The sequence below is a fragment of the Galendromus occidentalis genome, unplaced genomic scaffold, assembly GCF_000255335.2.
Source record: "Galendromus occidentalis unplaced genomic scaffold, Mocc_1.1 scf7180000077086, whole genome shotgun sequence".
In the NCBI taxonomy this organism is placed as follows: domain Eukaryota; kingdom Metazoa; phylum Arthropoda; class Arachnida; order Mesostigmata; family Phytoseiidae; genus Galendromus; species Galendromus occidentalis.
The window spans coordinates 937,558-957,603 of NW_003805074.1; the positions used below are offsets into that span (position 1 = coordinate 937,558).

The following is a 20,046-nucleotide window of genomic DNA, read 5'->3' on the forward strand; positions in this document are numbered from 1 at the left end:
CTCTCGGTGCTCAAATCCCTCCAGATTGCAGCGTCAGCGGGAACGGAGAAAGTTTTTCAAATGACTATGCTCCCTCCGAGCTCGACTCGAGTTCGATTGAGCGGCTCGAAATGAATGAAAGGCGCACCGAGCACTAGAAAGAGGGAGAGCCCTTAGGGGGTGCGGGGTAAATTTGGGGAATGCTCGGCGCACGCGTTAGTATAAGGATTGTTCCTCATCCGCGATTCCCTCACCCTCACCCCAGTGATGCTTGGCAAAGCGGCCGACTGAGGCGAGCCTCGAGCGAGGCGACCACAGCGCCTCGGTTGGTTCCAGGCGAGGTGCGGGAAGCGCGAGGGAGACTGAAACGACTTGTTGGATCGCATGCGTGGGCTTCGAGTCCGATACAACACCTCCCAAACTGCTTGGCTGTACTTCAACTGGCAACATCCAAGTCTTCAAGAGGCTTTTCTCGAAGGACCCAACGTCGTCCCACCTGTCGACAGCGTCATCCACTCCTGACTGTTGTCCTCGAAAGTTCGGAACAAGCTTCTGAGTTCGTCGTCTCCGGGCGTTCCTTCTGATCGTTTCGTGTGGCCTCCGTTTAGCCAAAATGGTGGTCGTCGTTGATCGTAGAGACAGCAGAAATGTCGTCTCCCGGCAATAGGAACATCAGTTATGTGACAGCAGCCTTCCTCATCCCCCTCCTTTATCCCGAATCCTGATTCTGACGCCCACTATCCTCTCTGATGCCTCGCTCATTCCTGGTCAAGAAGATGAAACTACCCGACATGGGAGACAAACCGCGTTGGGCTATCGGAAACGGAGGTCCCGATTCCCTCTCGGAAGGTGCATTGGCTCCTCAACAGACACTTTTCGGAAACGGATACTACTCGGAATTGGAGAAGCTCGCAGGTGAGTGTCGAAATAAGGTATCGACTCGCGGCGCGACGCTTGTTGTCGAGGGACCGCAAGATGAATCGGCCCGAACCCTGGCGTGTAAACAAAAACCCCGATTTCCCGCCTGTTGATGTTCTCGGTCTCGGGGACTATGGAATCGCGAAATCAGCTCGAATTGAACACATTCGATAAGCGTTCCGCATAGAACGTCGGTACGCGGAGGATCGGAGTGAGGGAATTTCCACATAGATTGGCGATTCGCATCTCGGGAACGGGGAACGATTGAGAAACGGCTTCCCGCTCACCTGTGGAACTTAGGCGGAAACACAATCTGAATTATGGTTGAGCCGTCTGAACTTCTTCGCTGGATAGATCTTGTTTCCCACTTTTCGAAACGAGCTACCTGTATGAAGTTCCTGTCTTCTCCTCGAGGACGCCCGGCGAGCGAAAAGTCGAGTCAAAATAGCTATTGGACCTTGTGCACAGTAAAATCCCAAGGTGGCTATGTCGTGGAGTTTTCGTATAAAACAATTTATAACCCGAGCGTCGAAGAAACTCTGCCACTCCGGCGCCTAGCTCTCCGGGGGAAACAACGGTTACGGAAACACGCCGATCGCTGCGGTCTCAATTCTCTCCGACCTTGGTGCGCGTCGATCTGGTTTACCGCGACGATCATCCGCTCGTCGTCTTTGAGCCCGCTCATCGAAATCCTCGAGCAAGACTCAATCGTACGGTGGCCTCGCTCAAATTAAATCAGTCTCCTCGGGAAGGTCCTCCATCGAGTGAGCCAGGACGGCGTCTCAATCAAAGCTGAGAGACTGAGTGGCCAGACTTGATTTTAAATGACGATTCTTCGGGGAGTGGGATGGGGGAACGAGCGGGAACGGGCGTCGGTGGTCGGGGCGATCTTTTCGCAGATGAGCGCGACGATCCCAGGAGAATTCTCATTCGCGTAGCGGATTCCTAGCGGGAGTCGACCTTTCATGCATATGCTTCAAGTCAGACGCTCGCGAAAGCGTGTTAGACACGACGTAGCCTCGAAGTTTCCGTTGGATTCTGCGCTGGCGTCGCTGTCACGAGAGCGATACAGTTCGTGCCTGAACTGATCATCAAAAGGTTGCGTGGCTCAGAGAATACCATGTCCGTGCCGGAGGTCATTGCGGTATCAGCGTATTGACCTTTTGGAAAAGACGGTCCAACCTCGAAATGTCCAGAGTCGATGCCCACCTGGGCGCCACCATTTATCTCCAGTTCGGACCTTCCATAAGGTGATCCACGAAATAGATCTCGCTTCTCGAGTGGAATCGTGGGAGAGAGAACGCTCCTGGACACTGAGCAGCGGGAACTTATATTGAGCTGCAGGGAAAATTGCGACCGCGCTCCAAAGGAAATTATCCTCGGAAACGCGATCATCACGGGATCCGTGCGGCCGTTTTTGGAGCTTGTTCCGGCTCTGTTCCTTCATGTATTCATACAATTGGCTGCGCACTCCCGCGGGCACAAAGAAGATCTGGCATCTTGTGGGTTCCACGTTCCGCTAACTCAGGAGTTCGGACAATGCCCCGGAGCATCGCAGGCGAAGGAATCTGAAAGAGAAACCATCGGCAGTGCCATCTTCGTTCGGACGGAGCATTGCGGGAACGACGTCGACGGTAACTCCCTCCTGCAGCCACCCGCGATGGACCAACATTGGTCAAAGTTTCGTGCGCTTTTTTTCCGCCGCGGTTTTTTGCACACCGTCACATCGTTCCCGGAAAGAGAAAGGCGATGGAAATGAGGGTCGTCGCAACGATACCGCTCCGACCGAGCAACTGACTAACGGTCGGGAGACGGAACGGGTGTACTACGAGAGTGGAGCTCGACGGGAAGAACGTGGGACGAGCGAGCGGAGAGCGGACGGTCGGAGCAGATATCCGATAAAGCAATGTTGGTAAAAGCTTGTCTGGAAGCTCGTTTGGCAGCCCGTCGGAGCCGGAGGGCCAGCTGACGACCGATCGGGTATTCCTGGCGGGCAACAGACCAGGCGTATTAAATATCGACGACTGGACGCACATAATGAACGACGACGACGACCCAACGCTCCGTGAAGACATTCGATGCATGTCTACCGAGCCGCGCATAGCAGCCGGCCAGGGGCCGACCACCTAGCTGGTTCGCCTACGAAACAAGCCTCGATCGATACGACCTGACGGAGCTCATCTGAAATATTACAGGCGCATCATGTACGATTCGAAGGCTTCCACAGCGTAGACATTGTCGAGACGTCTTTCCTCAAATACAGTGGCGAGCTCCGGCAGCTCATCCATTGCAGTCGAGTCTGCAGTCGTGTCACAGGGTTCCCACGCACGCTTCGCGGGAGTGAAATTCCGCAAACGGGGCGAGCGAGCTTCCCGAAACGATCCGGCGTGGATGTGTATTTTCCTCGTGAAGGGTTTTTCCCAAACCACGGAACAGCAAAGCCGGTATCAGCCACTGAAAACGGGGGAACTCCAGATCATGATCATGACTCTGTACCTACCTGATAGGCTTGTCGGAGCAAGGATCAGCGGAATCATGCAATTTCGCTCCTCTTCAGTCGAGCTCGATAGACAGAAGGACGCTAACGAGTCTCTCCGTTGATTTGTGGGGGGAGAGCTTCGTCAGCGGCTGTACGGGTAATTCGACGTCGATCACACCCACAATACGTCACGACGTCGGAGTGCCGGCGAACCTCGCTGCCCGATCCTTGAAATCGAGGAATCTGATGTGGTTTAATCTTTCCGCTCGTGCCTTTTCCCCCCCCCCCCCGACGATGAACGCTCAAAAACTCATCGTATCCGCCGCGTATCTGGAGGATTGAACGACGCTGATCGTTTATCGCGATGCCGTACCGATCGAACAGCAAAATATTTGACGTTCGTGGAGTTCGAACTCGCGGCAACCTAGTTCCGTAGTCGATCGGCGGCACGAGGCTCCGATAGCGTTCTTGAAGAATTCAGCGTAGGATATGCTCCGGAGATAGCGTCGAGACTTCCCGTAGCTGAAGATTCCGATCGCACACGACGGGTCGCTTGAGTAAACCTCGCTTGAGGGGAAGAAATAAAACATCGCGAATCGAGCGCGCTCGAGCGCACAAATTCTCCTGCCCGTCGACGGATTCGAATCTTCGGCTTGATGTTATCTGTGAGCTTTGAACGCGATCCGCTCCGTGTCGGTAGCGGGATCTGGACAATGTGGGTACTGGTGAATGAAAACAGACAAAATCTTTGAGTTCCTCGAAACCGAGAGCTTCGAGAGCGATCCGGAAGGCGGAGTTTATTTTCCCCGAGATCAGGGAAAGTGTTCCTTGAAAGTGGGTTCCCAAGTAACGCCGTGCGGTCGAGGAGTCCATACATCGTTTGAGTGTCATTCCCGTTGGTTTTGTACGCAGCCGAGCGACATTAATTCTCAGTAAAAGCCTCGTTCTGTACATGCACATATATCCTCGAACGGTAGATGGAGATAGCGACCGCCTCAGACATTGGAAGCTCAAGAAGTGTTGGGCTGTCGAACAGGTGAATACGACCGGGCCGAGATTCGCGGTGGTTCCCATAGCTGAGGAAAGAAGGAGGAGGAGAAGGGACATCGGATGCAGCGGCAGGGGCTCCCAAGCGAGGAACCGGAAGCTTGGGGAAAGGAAAAATACTGGTTTCAAAGAGCTAGGGCCATAAGCCACCCGATCCAACAGGCAGCCTGCTCGCTCCTCTCGCTGGCTGGCTGGCAAGCAGACAGTCAAACAGCCTCGTTCGATGGGCTCTCGGGGCCGCAAGCAGAACATCCACCGATGGCAGGGTGGCCAAACACAAAAACGCAATCCTCCATGGAGCAATGGGAGTTTCTCCTCGGCAATCCGCCCGAGAGATTCCGTCTGTCTAGCGAGCAAAGCCAACGAGCAGCCAACTAGCCTTAGTCACTCGGCCGAACAGGCTGACGTACGAGTGGATAGACGGACGAGCGGACGGATGGACTAACCGCGAAGACGGTTTCCACCCTAGCGTGATCTACGACGAGATTCTTGTTCCCTCGCTGTACTTTGTGTACGAGTCTCTCCTGAAGTATTCGGTAGTCTCCTTCCAGTCGCCTGAGCTCTCCGACACGCCTTTTTTTTACGGGGGCCGATACTGCACCTGCGGCCGGCTAGTTTATTCGCCCTCGATCTTATATACACATTTCATTTATATACATCTTCGTGTGAAACCTCCTCCAGCTGACTAGGACGAATCTCGGGAGGGAAACGATCCGCCAGCGGAAATTAGGCATCGATGGTTCTGAGCTTGAAAAAAATTCATAGCTAGGATAGTAGGACTCATTCCTGGATCCCTCGGCTCTGCTGAATGAAATTTACCTAGTGGTCCTGGATTTCCGGTAAGCACAAGGATGATAGAATCTCCCGAAAGGAAAACAATGCTTGGAGGAGAGCCTTAGATCCTTTCAACTTGAGCCGGGACGGCTGGGGTTCACCACTCCAGATCCTCTCGGAAGTACGTCTGATGGACACTTGACGCTGACGAGAGTCGATTAAATTCATTTTCTGGATTTGGAGGCGCATGATCTCCCGCGGATTTTCGGGCTTCACCCTCGTGGACACCGGCTCCCATAAGCACGCGAGGGGCAATAACAAAATCATCATCGAGACATTTTTCGTTCCGTAGCCGATTGAGATGTCTAAGGCTCTCCCTCCCGGGTTATCCTTCTCTCGAGATCCCGATCGCACGGTCTGGCGACGGAGGAAGCTGCCCATCTAGCAACAGGATTCCAGGATCCGACCGACCATGGTCGATATTAGCGAAATAGCGGGTCAGTCGTGTGAGCCAAATTTGGGATATGCGTTCGAGGATCCGGCTGAATCTCGGGCGCGCCCCCACATTCGAGGGCGTTCTCGGTGTGAACCGAGCTCCCTCAGTATTAAGAGGGAGCGGTATCGCTGACACGGATTATCAGATTGGACGCTCCGACGTAGGCACCAGGCTGAGGCTCTCGAGCCGCGATTTCATATTTTCCGCGCCGCGGAACCGCTAATTTATCGCATCGGGGTGGAATTCTTTTCTCAAACAACGGTCCGATGCTTCTCGCCAGAAAATCCGTGGGGCGAGCAGCATAAAACGATTCGCTGCTTTTTGACTCAACACAGAATGAAGCACACGGAGAGCGGTTCTTCGCGTCCGACGATGAGCGTCGCGAATCCAGAATGAGATAACACGACTCTATTCTCTTTACAGACTACGCGTGCGCCTCCCCGAAGCTCTACGTTCCGCTGGACTATCAGGTTCGTTCCAAGCCCGTACGATCTTCGGATAAAACGTATCATGAGCTGCAATCTCCTCCGGACGCCACGGAATACGTCGCTCATCTCCACGAGGTCGAGAGGGAGTTTTTCGCCAAAGCACAAAAGACGTCCCAGGTTTGTTTGCACGCATTTCGAGACTCCCTCGTTCCATTGCTTCCTCCGTCCCTTGTTTTCCATTATTTTTCCGACGGTCGAATCCAATGCGAGCTCCGTGTTGTCCAGATTTCTAACCGGGTGCTCGAGCCCCTCCGAACCCGGAGTGCATTTACGCTCGCTCGGGCAGACGCGGAAACGAGCGGACGAATGATTCCCGGCCTGCGGAAGGGAATGAAATGCAGATTCGATTCCAGATTGAGGAGCCCGCATTATTGGAGATTGAAGTTGTCAGCGAAGTACAAGAAGTCAAATGCGAGGAAGAAGAGGAGGAAGAAGAACAGGAACAAGCCGTTGTGGTGCAGACTCGCCCCCGAAGACGGAAGAGACCCTGCTCATCAGCGGCTTCCACCTCGGGAGACAGTGAGCGTTCCCTCAGCCCGGTGCACGGTCTTGGAAAATATGTCTGCGTCGAGTGTGGGAAGCATTATGCCACTTCGTCGAATCTGTCTCGACATAAGCAGACGCACCGCAGTCCCGACTCGCAGCTCGCGAAAAAGTGTCCGACCTGCGACAAGGTAGGCAATGAACCGACTCCATATACGTTTTTCCTCCGCTTCCATGACGAACCATACTGTGACTTGACCGAATCGAATTCCGAATGAAATCGCCAAGGGTTCTCACGCACGCTTCGCTCCAGGTGTATGTCTCGATGCCGGCGTTGGCAATGCATCTCCTCACTCACAAACTAAGCCATAAATGCCATACGTGCGGCAAAGCGTTCTCGCGTCCTTGGCTATTGCAAGGCCATATGCGTTCGCATACGGGTGAAAAACCGTTTTCGTGCGCGCACTGCGGTAAGGCGTTTGCCGATCGCTCCAACTTGCGTGCACATATGCAGACGCATTCCGGTGCTAAACATTTCCAATGTCCCCGGTGAGTAGAATTCCCCCATCGTTACGCTCGTGTGCAGAATCAAGAGACTTCCATGGGGGAGCTTTGCACATGCGAAGTTCGAAGTTTAGACATGCTCCAAGTTTCAGCTACAGCGCCCTCCATTTGAACTTGACCCATTTCCTGCCTTTAGGTGCTCGAAAAGCTTTGCCCTCAAAAGTTATTTGAACAAGCACATGGAGTCGGCGTGCCACTCATCGAAGGATGACGCTCAGCTGTTAGAAGAGGGCGAGGTGATCCCACCACCATCGACATCGACACCAACATCGAACAACAAGCACCATAAGTATTGAAGGAGAGAAAGAGTTTTAAGCTCAGCATTAGGGAAATTCCCCCGTGACGGTGCGGCTTCCGGGCCGCGCGAGGACACTGATGTCAACGAAATCGTCGTGCGTTATAGGCGGCGTAGCTCCAACAACGACCAAATTATACTATACTGCGGGTTGGATCCCCTGGTGATGAGACAGCGATGTCTCATAGCGATAACAATAATGATGATAAGGATAATAATGATAATTATAGCAAGGATAACGTTTACGATGATGGAATAATAATTGTTCATGAGTCAGGCGATAGACATCGACACCGTAATAATCATCAGAGAGCGAAGTCCACATATACTCATTACGACAACGAGAACAAGGACGGATGCGGGAGCATCTGTCCAAGTTCAGACTACGTGTATTGATCGAAATCTCAGAAGCAAGACACCAATAAGCGCTTTATTCTCTTTTTTGAACATATATGCCCGTATCGATTCTTCCCGATATACATACATACATATATACACATATATACACCAGGAATGATGAGAACGAATCTACGACTCCACTTAATCAACGTGCTACGGCCGAAGGCTACGCTAGGAGGAGCCCTAACAACGACGTCTACAACGAGATGCTGTTTTTTGTATGTACATACGGAGCAATCCTGAATCAGGAGCTGGGTGATTCGGATCGGGGAAAGTCCTAGCAAGGAAAAGCTTCCATTTGCCTCGAAACGTCTATAACGGTGCTCGGACCGGCGTTTGGAAGCTTCGCGTTGCGGGCATGGTCGAAAACTGATTGACGGCCACAACTGACTACAGCATCGATTCCCAGCGGTCGAACGCCCTGTTGCCCTCTACATTTGATGGAGAGTCGCCGAGCCCGCCTAACGCTGACCACATTCCGTCGGACACGGAGGTGGGGTCGTTGCGGGTGGGGCCAGCCTGGAGGGTGGCAAGAAGGCCGACGGCCCGCCAATGGAAACGGGCGTGCTTGCGTGCGAACTTGCGTAAGCTTGAACTAGGTTTGTTTGGGTGTGCAAAGTGTTTCTTCATTGTTTGTCGGCCTCGCTCTTCCCGCTTTTTACCTTAATTCAATCTTTCCTCGCTCCAACAAGGCAGACCACAAGCTTCTGCCGAAGCACGTTCTCGAAGCGATCGCCGAAATTGTACTTACATTTTCTCGGTAAACTGCAGAGAGACGAATTCGCAAAGATGGCTGCTACATTGCCACGTTAGTACTTAACGCCGAATCGTCCCTGAACAATAATTGGATCGTTCGTGATATACATAGACGACTGCTGTCGTTGGCCATCAGTTTGTCGTAGAGACTTGTCGAAGTCGATTGATATCGTACTGCATCTCTCCGGCGTCGGAGTCATTCGATTGGATGAATCGCCGTTAAAATTTTATAAGTACAGTGACTCTACTGTTCAGATGGAGGAGAAATCCGACATGGCCCTGGCTGGAGTTGCTGTGCAGATATATTTTTTAGGATCTGCATATTCGTATGAATGCTCACACTGTAAACATCAAAAGCTGTATATCGGAATTGCGAGAACTTCGGATCGAGCTTGCGATTTCGGCATCAATGGCCACCTCGCTACCAATATCCGCTACTGAATCGGAGCCCCTCGAATGATGTAACAATAATATGTATGCACTTCTAGCGAATTGAGACCTTTCTCAGAGAGCCACACGACCGAAAATCAGCTGCGTTATGCTTAGAGCAATAATATTATGCCATACTTTCTGTGTTCAGATACTCGGGAAGCCCAACCCCGACTCCCTCAACGAGACAGACGACTCCTCCAAGTGGATCCGGAATCCATGGAACGAGATTTACTCACTCTAAGAGAATTGGCGCGAAGGAATTTCTTCAAGGGTATCACAGAAGTCGTACTGTCCGATTCGAACCGGAGCATCCCAAGCCCGAGAGCTACGGCACCCAATTCTCGACTGGAAAATTGAAGACCCTAAGGCTCGCCTCCGGCACCTATGCAATCCTAGTCGTTATCGCTACCGGTCGAAGGAAGGCTCGAGGTGGCTGCTCTGCTCCCATCGACTGGCCGAGGGGGGAGGCCTCGTCAACCTGGCTTTCGCGACCCCCCTCTTATTCGCAGCGGGAGCGCGTTGGAAATTAAAGTATCGTATTGTAGCCAAACGCTGAGATGCACAGCGCGATTGTCGAATGCGAAGGTTGCGAGACCTCAGATAATTCTGTTTCTTCCAATGAACTCGAAAATCATTATTTACGTTAAATCTTAAGATTCGATGCGATCTCTCACTGTATGGTGACTCGTGACCCGACCTTTCCACTCGATGAAGTCGCTTGAGAAACTTACACTTTCATCGAGAGGCTCTGCTGGATCTGAACGACTTCGAATTGAGTGACAATGTCTGCCTCCTCCCGAATAACATTATACCTCGAATATGGAACCTAAGTACCTCGATGAGCGTCCATCGATTTCTCCTGGGCGTTTTTTTTCGCGGAGGGTCGACGATTTTAGCGCTGCTTGGACAATATTTTCGTCCAGAATATTGTACATCATCATGAGAATGACGATAAATACAATAATTACTTTGATATACATCATGTGATAAACCTCCTTCTGTACAGCAAACGACCCTCGCCCCCAGCAGGAGAGATCGAGCGGGCGCCATTGATTTCCCAATGTTAGATTAGTATCCAGTGTATGCAAACCTGTTTTGCTTGTATGTATCAGTAATAGAAGATCATTCGTCCGGCCGAGTGCTCAGATGCTGCCGCCGGAGGCCCGTAAGGCTTTCCATAAGGGACGCAGTCGGCATAGTTTTTGATAATGAACAGCAAACGGGGGATCCCGATGAAAGCAGATGAGAACCCTCTCCGCTGCGAGCGCGAACGAGAGCATTGAACATTTTCTACCTTAGGCTTCTCGATCTTAGAAGCTGCGGATGCCAGTAAACGGAGTGATGTGACTACCACGATCTAGACTACAATTTTATAAGTTGCTTGCCGGGGACGCGCTCCGCAGATCTACTGATGAATTGGATATTCGCCCCCCTTTTGACGGAAGTCATCAATCAACGAATCGCCTCTCGATGTTCAATCAGAGTACGACGTTTTGCACGAAGTACTTATCCGGCGTCGAGAGATCTACTTTGCGAATAGAGCTTTTCGGGCGCCACGGTTCCATAAATCAATCGCTCAGTTGGCATCTGGGCGCTGAAGGTCATGATTCGGCCACCGGGGATCGCCAGTCAGGAATGCTATCGGTGCCAACGCAAGGCCTCAGCGACTCGATGTGAGATGTGTATCTCATGTCTCCTGAAGGAATCGGCGTGGGGAAACCATCAGAGTCCATTGAACTCCCTCGGGCCATGATTCAGAATTTTCAACAGATAATCTTAAGTGTCCGAGGCTTAGGCGACGGAATCCTTCACAAGACAAAGCAATAATGAATATCGTGTATTCTCGTGACGCAATACTTCGGAAGCAATAAGCTCAGCATCGGAGGGAAAGTATCTCCTGGTCGTCGCTCCACTCATCATCTTCGTTTCGAGCGTGCCGCTCGACGGAAGACTCGAATGAGGGAATCCTTGCGATATGTAGAAAGTCTCCGAGAGAGTAACACAGGAGGTACGAGCGAATCAGCGGGAAGCGGGGAGGCTTCTCCTTATACACTTATAAATATAGATTGTATATGTATTTACGTGCCGTAAGTAGACATTAATCTAGTCCATACTGTCAAAGTACTCTAAGCGAATAGGCGTGTTTATCTTTTATTACCGAGGCGGAAACGCTCCGCAGCGCTTTTGTCGGAGGCTCGGGGTGATTGATTGCCCATTTAGAGTCAGATCGATCTGACGAGAGCTCAAAAAGAACATCGCTTGACCTCAGCTCGCTGTAGGGACGATCGCGGATCGCTCAAGACGCAATCAATTCAAGGGGGCGGATACCTATGCAAATGTGAGATTCTGGCGACCTCACGACAATTTCGGACTCCTCGAGACTGTGCAGATGAAACGAGGACAAAATGACGGAATGCCGTTCGAAAAATTCGGGTCATCTACTTCGATACATCCTCTCCTAGCGAGCTGTCAATCAAACAAAATGTCGATTATTGATCCTAGTCTGCTGTCAAGTGCGCTGCTCTGAGTCCGATGGCCTTCTTCGCTAATTAAGCATCGAATTCGATGCTCGATAATGACTCTGAAGCATGGGAGGGAAAGAAGACAATCGAGAGATAGCTCTCGAGGAGCCCTCAAAGAATTCGATCCGCAATAAATTAAAAAAAATATCCAAAAGTCAGTCCTAAATACGGAAGCCCGGAACGCTTGTGCAAGAAATCGCTTCCTACTGACCTCCGATGGAGTCATTCGCAGCCGTACCTCAGCAGTAAGCCACCAGCACGGAGAGAGCGCTGATTGAACTATCGGAGCTTTGAACCGAACCCGGCCTCAGGAATTATTTGCGAACAGTATGAGCATGAAAAAGCCCAGGGTTCGTTCGAAGAGCATTAGTTTACAGCGTACCCGAACATTGTGTCGTGATTTGCCGATTTAGATATTTTCTACTGATGAGAAAGAATAAAATTTTCCGCGGACCGCGAACCACGCCTCTTCCCTCATTAAGAGAGTTTGTTTCCCTCCATCAGGCTCAACCTAAAAACTTTTTCGGGCTGATCCACGCAGCCAAGGTTTAACGTCCCGGGTACTGTTATTCACATTGCTTCCGAGGACGGATCCATAGCGCAAATGTACCCAGGAGGATCAAGGCCGAGTACCTGCATATTTTTCGTATTTATCAGGCTCAACCTCGTGAACTACAACATTCCAACGAAGATCTCGAAACCAATGAAGGATGGGAGAGAGTTCGATCGATCGAATCCTACAGCGACTCAATGTAGCGATCCGAACTTTCACCTCTGGATCGCCCAGGGTCCGAGCCGCCATTTTCGCTCAGTAGTCTGCCATCTACGACTTCCCGTACGATTGTCGACATCCACGAGGATGTCGCAGAGCGTAGACTTCGCACGAATCGTCATCGACGGGCATGAATGAGGTTAAGGGTTGTCCGTGAGAGGTTCGACCACACTAGTCATGCTGTGGCTCGAAATCAAGTTCTAGACACCACCAACTCTCCAGTCATCGCGGAGTGGAATACGTACAGCGAGCAGTATCCGAAGGTTCAGACGATTCTTCACGGGCAGGTGGGGGAATGCTCCTCCTCAGAGGAGCCCGGGGCAGTGCTATCAGTCTCTGATTCTTGCTGAAAACGCCGGGGTGGAGAACAGATGTTCTGGTTGTACCGCGGTTCGCGGTTTCTTACGATTCCTAAACCGCTCGGTATGCTTCCCGCCTCCGGAGCTCCGTAGAAGTTTCGGAAATTGTTCAATATCTGATGGGGAGCCGAAACAGTTTTCTACCAGATAGCTTCACTGGCGCTGCGAATCGGAGGCGTCGAGGAATAGCATTCGCGTCTTCTGTGATCCCGGGAATAAGCGCTGTGCGTGACCTTTTCATGGATTCTCGTGAGTGTGGCGAAAAAGATTCCCAGGTCTGAAGGTCGAGGAGAAGAGGACTCTCTTTTTGTGCTCGATCAGATGATCTACGAGCTCTTATACCAAACCTTCTCTATCAAGTGCACCGATGTGCGTAATGAGATCATGACGTGATGAAATTTACGATTTTTCGGACGTTTATTTGATTGATATCGTAGCACAAAGTCTTGAGGTTCCGAAGAGAAAACAACTCGTGTCGCTTGATCGGGAGCAGCTCTCATGTCCAGAGGCTCCCGTCATCGGGGTGACCGGTGTCAATTATCGATTCTACACATGCTTGTATGATTTCTTCCCCTAATTTCAGCGATTGCTTCGAGACTACCGATTGGATGTCAAAGAAATTAATGTTAAAGCCGTGTGAGCCTCCTGGGCATGACCGCATTTGCCGCACGTGTACATCATGGAAGAATATCATCCCCGTATCTTCTACATTTCACTGGTCATCCGTTGTTTCATCTGCTTCATCTAGGTAATCATTATTGAATACACAAAGAACAGTCGAGCACTCTAGTTCTCAGCCCCGCTCGAGGCCGAGCTACTGGTCGACTCACTTAACTGAAATCTCTCGTTCTATTATTAGTAGTTTTGTCTAATCTTCATAAATGAACATGTCGCCTCGCTCGCACTCTGTTGCTTCATCTTCATTCCTTCTCCTCCTCCGTAGTCTCTCCTCGAATAGAAGAGAGGCTCCACAGGGGGACTTCGACTCGACGCGGACTCTCGAAGTAAGCCGTGGGAGAGAAGGACTCGTTAATTCTGCACTTCGGCAGGGACATGGATCTCCGAGAGCACCGGCGGTCGTTTCTTCCCCGCGAGATTTCCTTCGAGATGGTTTGCCGGAGGGAATTCCTGCGAGAGTCCTCTCCTCGATCGATGGAACACTTGCTCGCTGGTTTCAGCGCTGTCTCTCGTTCTGGTCAGTTACTCGCGATGTTGTTAGCAGTAGTACGTTGTTTTTGTTGTAGCTGATGTTGTTGATGTTACTTGTGGGTTCGCGACTTTCTCCGCGATCCTATCCAATGGCATGTACCTATCCTGCTACCTAGGTACACCTACGAGCCGAATCTATCGCCTGTAGGGATGATAGGAACCCGCAGCTCCAGGAGGTGCCATCGGAGCTCCATTAGCTCTCTCGGTACCCGGAGCTGTCGTGGTCGAATAGGCGGATCCATAGGTATCGTACGCGCCTCGCGTTGGTCCGTAACTGGAAGCGTCCTGACCGTAGCTGCCTCCCATTCCGTTGTAGCCGTTAGGCGGGGCCGGTGCGGGTCCGCCCGGTGCACCGTATCCTCCGTAGGCCGGCGCTGGCGGAGCTGGTCCAGGAGCGGGACCGCTCGGAGGTCCGTAATTACCGGCTGGAGCTGCGTAGCCTCCGTAGCCGGCTGTTCCTGTCGGAGCGGTCGGTCCTGGTCCGCCATAGCTGGGATTGTAGCTTGTCGGAGCTTGGGAGCTGCTCCAGCCAGTGTGCGGGGGTGCAGCCCCTGGATGTCCTCCCCAAGCTCCGCTGGGGGCGGTCTGGGGGGCTCCGTATCCCCCGGAATATGTCGGTGGTCCTGTGAATCGAAGCATTCATGGAATCAGGCTCGTGTCGGAAGAACGTAGGGAAACTTCAGACAATCGGTGGAAGGAGCGAACGTCCCGGCGATGCTGTGTCATTCTACATAATGTGCAGGATGAGTGACATGTTCTACTTGCATGTACTTTATAGACTCCCTCAGAGTGACGGTAAAGGAATAATAGCGTGTTTCTTACCGTCTTGCGCGGGAGCTCCCCAGCCGCCGAAGCTGCCATTCCGGAAATCTCCTGGGGGTCCTTGAGGAGGGCCTCGAGGTCCGGGATTACCATATCCGTAGAAGTCCCCAGTGGGTGCTCTCAAACCTCCTTGGCTGGAGCCCATCTTCGACTCGAGCACATCGCGTGGCTGAGCTCGCTTGCATTCAACCTGACGAACATAATACACGTCAATTATTCGCGGGCAGCACCATGTGAGAAAGAGATGCTATCAGAGGCAGAGGCGCCTATGCAAACGAAAAATCGGAAGGAATCCACGCGGGAAGCGGGTCCGGAACGCATGGATCCATCGAGGAGAGCGAGTAGATAATGAATATTCCAAAACTGGGATTGTACGTATGCCGTCCCTCTGGCAGTGAGAATATTTAGAAAGAACCGCGTAGAATTCAGTGTACGTCTGTGAGGTCCGCCATCACATGTTTCCAGAGCAAATGGTATAGGGGTGGTTTGATCGAATGAGACTCTCTCCTGACCCTCAGACTTGACCGGACCGAGATGAAGATTCAGATCATGGCAATGAGATTTCAACTCTCTTCGGTATGTGAGCCATTCCACGAGATTCGAACCTTACCTACATAGGCTACTAGCTAGGCTACCTATGATAGCCAGCGCATCCTATAAGGTAGGTCAACGTAAATGTGGGCAACACGTATTTTAGGTGAGCAACAGCAGTAGTAGTTATCTACTTAGCCAAGTACGCTACCGAGTATCATAGACAGACTTAGATTGGGTAGACAAGGCCTTCAACGGATCGATAACCGGAATCGGTAAACCCACCGGACCGAGGAGCGAGCATCCTCAGCCAGAACCTACAAGGCGCTTCAGTCCCTCACTCGGAGGAGAAAGCGAGTTCGCGGAAAAATCAGGATCAAGATTCCCGGTGGGAAACGATGGCCGTCAATGGGCGAGTCCCACGGGATCGAAATTATAGTTCAGGAGAGGGCATGTGCAGGACATGGACGAAGAATAGCGAAAAATAACGTCACCGCTCAACAGGTTTATGCGGAGAACCGAGGAATGCCCCTCTGATCGGTCGGTGAGACGGGACGTTGTCGTAATGATTGTGTTCTCTAGGGAGTTGGTGTTGATCTGTCGTCACTCTTGAAATGACTCCGAATGCATTGGGTGTGTACCTGTTTGCCATTGATGGATACGTAGTGGTCCCTACAAGCGCGGTCAACAGCATCGTCGTTCTCAAATGACACGAAGCCAAATCCTAAGAAAGAAGAGAAAATACCAACTTACGTAAGGCGAAAATTAGCTTAAACAGAGGTCGAGCTACGACTCTCAGTTTCGACTCAGGAAACTGTCGAGTCCCGGTCAAACCGTAGATCGGCCCAACTATGGTCTTAAATGGAAAGTGTTAGTGGACTTGGAAGATCTTTGTTTCTCGGAGCGGATGAGAAACCCGGCTGGCCACAATCATCTAGAGTTGGGCTAATAGGAGACATCCTTTCAGTCGAGATCGAAGAGCGGTCCCCATGTGTGAGATCGGCGGCAACTTCTCTACATACGATCGGGTACGACTATTTAGAATAGAAGGTAGATAGTGGGGTTAACGAGGAATAGAAAAACTAGACAGCGTTTTCGAAATATCGGTAGTACAGTAACGGTCGCAGTTCTCGATGTTAAAGAACACAGCTGCGTGCTGGAATCTGCGACCTACTGACCGTTTATCTACGTCCCTAAAGGTATCTAGATGTATTTCAGCTTCATGGCAAGGCCGCACTACAAGAACCACTATTTACGATGAGGACAAAGATCATGTCCCAGAGAACAAAAAGAAGGAACAGCCCACACACTCACTCAGACACACAATTGGACACGATTCAGGCCCACTCAGATATTTTGCTTTCAGAAACTCATATACGACAGAGATCCATGTGAAGGACTAACGAGGGAATAAACACGTACCTCTTGATTTGCGGCGTTCCTGGTCGTACATGATAACCACTTCGAAAACCTGTATCGAGAGGATGGTGTTTGGATACCGTGCTTCCAAATTCAAAGGAATAATTTCCAAGCTAAACGGGAGCGGAACCGCAGGGGCGATTCTTCGACATAATACGCTAGATGCGATATCTGGTCTGGGCATATACTCACGTCCCCGTAATGCTCTTGGAAGAACATTTTCAGCTCATTCTCTGTCAGGGATGTTGGGAGACCTCCAACAAAAATCTTAGGGTATCCTCGTCCACGTTTGCCTCCGCCTTTCCCCGGCCCACCGCGTGGATTACACGGTTTGGGATCCACGACTCGGTTATCGATTCGATGGGGTCCTCCTTGACAAACGACTTGCACAACCTGTTATGAGAAACGTCCGAAAATTATTCATCCGGATCGAGCAAGCATTGTCACCATTCATCGCTCAAGGATCGAGCCGTCTATCATGGAGCGGTAAGCCTGCTCTCGGAAACGCACCTGAGGATCTTTGAAGGTGACAAACCCGAAGCCCCGGGAACGTCCTTGTTCGTTGGTCATCACGACACAGTCCACGATTTCCCCGAACCGGCAAAAGTAAGATTGAAGGCCTTCCTTGGTGGTATCCCAGGAAAGACCCCCGACAAACATTTTGCTGAAATCAGAAAAAACGACGTCGATTAGCGAAGCTTTGAGACACGCTCGAATTCCTCGGAGTTTTTTCCTCAGCTATCTCGACAATGAAACCGGTGGTGAATCCGAACTAGAATCTAATCCCTTATCATCACACGACGTTTTCCAATTAGCATAGTGATAGCGAGAGGAAACTATTCCGGCTAGCGGTCGAGAAGGAAGAAACAATCCATCTTATTATATTTAAACCGTGTTATCGTGATACTCCGCTGCGGCGATTCGCCAAACCCCAGACGCCCCGAGATATTCATTCGGGGAGACCGAGGAGCATCCACCCCTTGGAATCATCACACAGCCACCGAGTATCGGAGATCCGGTGTCGAGAAATTCAGTATCTCCTGATTCCGCTACCGATTTCATGCTTTCCTCTCTTGCATCCAGCTCCAAGCTCAGATCACCCAGACAAGGGATATTCGTGCCCAGAATCGAGGTTCATCCAATCCGCAAATGAAGCGAATTTCCGCGATTCCCCGATGAGTGCTCATCCTCCGAGAAAACTCGCGGAACCTTTCATAATAATTCATCAGAAGATCCCATGAAAGGGCTCCCGCGTCGACGCTACGTGCGTCAATAGAGGACATCGGATCCAGCTCGCTAGGAGCGGATGCACCTCATTACTGTTTTCTACACTGCGAACGTTCGACTCGTTCGGGACTGGACTAGGAGACAGTCGGAGCCGACCGCCATCCGAAACCATCAACAAAAAAAAAGCCGATCCGCCAATCTCCTGCATGAATGCTCATTCGTTTGCGTCGTTCCTACGCTGCGAGCTCGTCCCCCTTATCGAAAACATGAGAGGAAGCCCGGAAACTGAGGGACACGGCTCATCCTGAACGCTAGTTCGCAGTGAACGGTACAGATTGATTGTGAGAGAATTGCGCTCGTTCCCATCCGCTCTTCTCTCGGGAGGTTGCGTTCGAACTACGGATTCGAGTGTCGACGGGGAAGAGGAAAAGTGTCCGGCCTCGATGCGGGCTCCGGAGCAACAGCGGCGGGAAATCAAAGCAACACACGCCGGCCCGGTGCAGCCATGGCGCCGACAACGTGCCTTCCCATGGAGAAGATTCGAATCTACGGTGTATCCGTACACTCGAGCGCAGTCCCTAGGCCTCGGCTGCGAGACAATATCGAATGGTGATGTAGGATCCAGGTAGACTGCTCTAGGCTACACTGACAGGATACTTCTAACGCGGACACTGCTCGACGGGAGCCGAAGCCAGGCGCAAACTGCCCATGGCCGCTGATTCGAAATTGCCGAAACTAGAGTCTCTCGCCGGGATCGCAGAGTCCACGCACACCGAAAACTCACCTCAGGACGTCTTTATCGTCAACCATCTTCACAGATGGTCCGTATTCGCCGAACACGTCAATTTTTGCACGAAATGTGGTAGTTTCGCGTGGGTACGCTAAGCCTAGCAGCCGCTGTCTGGTTATGCTGCTGCGATCACTTCCCCTGCTCTTGCGCTTGTGGCCTAGCTGGCTTCGGCGTCTCGGTATGAACCTCTGTAAACAAGTCGGATTGGCGCTTCGTTCGCGGCGCCGATTTCAAAATACATGTGCAAGGATGAAACCTGCTCGGGTGCTCCGAATGCATCTAACTCGATGGAGGGGCGAGTGCACCCGATGCGGTCCCCGGTCCGAAGCTGCAGAGCTTTCTGGAAGGCGGAATCGGTTTTTGAGTCCCAAGCGGTCTCGGCCGAAATCGGTGTATTGTGTCACGATATTCTATCTAGACGTCGCGTCGCTCCGCTCAGACGACCAATGCGTGGATGAGATGCTCAGACTCTCCGGCACATCGGAGTTTTTTCTCAGCGCGGAGCCCTTCATGGGCGAGCTCCCATCAAGGGTGGGGTCGTTCGAGCTCAATTCGATCCGGCGATTGAGTTGTTATGTACTCCCAAGAACCTCTCAGACCCGGAAGATCGGGAAGGAGAACCGCATCCTTGAGGATACGGCTATTACCCGATTACATCGCAACTTGATGAGAATTCTAGCGAAGTCATGCCCTCAGAAGCTTGGGAGGGTTGCTCATCAACCTTGTCGATTTCGGATGCGGACGGCCTTCGACGGCCGATCGCCAATCGGGGGGCCACGGAACAGATCGAGTTCCCGAGTCTGTCTACATTCCATTTTCAGACTCTACTCATGCTCCCGTTTCGGCGATGACTGACAGAATCAACGGCGAATTTCCGAGTTTTCTGCGGTTGGCTGAGCGAGACCGCATCTACATAGAGAGCAGAGCTCCCTCAGGACTTCGAAGGATCAGGTATGGCGCCGAGGCCGCATCCTCCCACGGGGCAGCTCTTGGAAGTTGAAACACGGTAACAGAGTGTAGAATGAATGATTCCACTGAATACTCCGGGAAATAATTCGATGCGAAATCCATTGAAGGTTATAGATTTTCATGGACTGCTTCGGAACATTCGCCTAGATACAGAAATATTTGGAGTATCAATCAGTCATACACGACGAGTGAACTTCTGGGTCCCCTATCGCACCACAATTAGAGTCCGGAGGCTGGACGCGTGGCGACGGCTCTGGTGAGCAGGTTTTTCGCGAAAGAAGCGCGTGTGAATCGCAGTGCCTGAGTTTGCTCAATC

The 20,046-nt window shown here is 51.6% G+C and overlaps 2 protein-coding genes across 2 annotated transcripts; one reads left to right on the plus strand and one right to left on the minus strand.

Annotated features, from left to right (window-relative positions):
• The first annotated feature begins 728 nt into the window (after positions 1-728).
• Positions 729-7,524, plus strand: LOC100900915 (transcriptional repressor scratch 2-like). The gene is made up of 5 exons (XM_003740786.2): positions 729-894; positions 6,117-6,298; positions 6,535-6,855; positions 6,978-7,213; positions 7,365-7,524. Exons 1-5 carry the CDS (start codon positions 729-731, stop codon positions 7,522-7,524), a joined length of 1,065 nt encoding a protein of 354 aa, XP_003740834.2.
• A 5,634-nt stretch (positions 7,525-13,158) lies between these two features.
• Positions 13,159-18,781, minus strand: Hrb27C (Heterogeneous nuclear ribonucleoprotein at 27C). The gene is made up of 7 exons (XM_003740787.2): positions 18,756-18,781; positions 17,255-17,408; positions 16,937-17,137; positions 16,748-16,796; positions 15,967-16,049; positions 14,795-14,984; positions 13,159-14,595 (listed from the first exon to the last, which is right to left on the minus strand). The coding sequence occupies exons 1-7, from the start codon at positions 18,779-18,781 to the stop codon at positions 14,108-14,110; spliced, it is 1,191 nt and encodes a 396-aa protein (XP_003740835.1). The 3' UTR covers positions 13,159-14,107.
• Between the last annotated feature and the right edge of the window lie 1,265 nt (positions 18,782-20,046).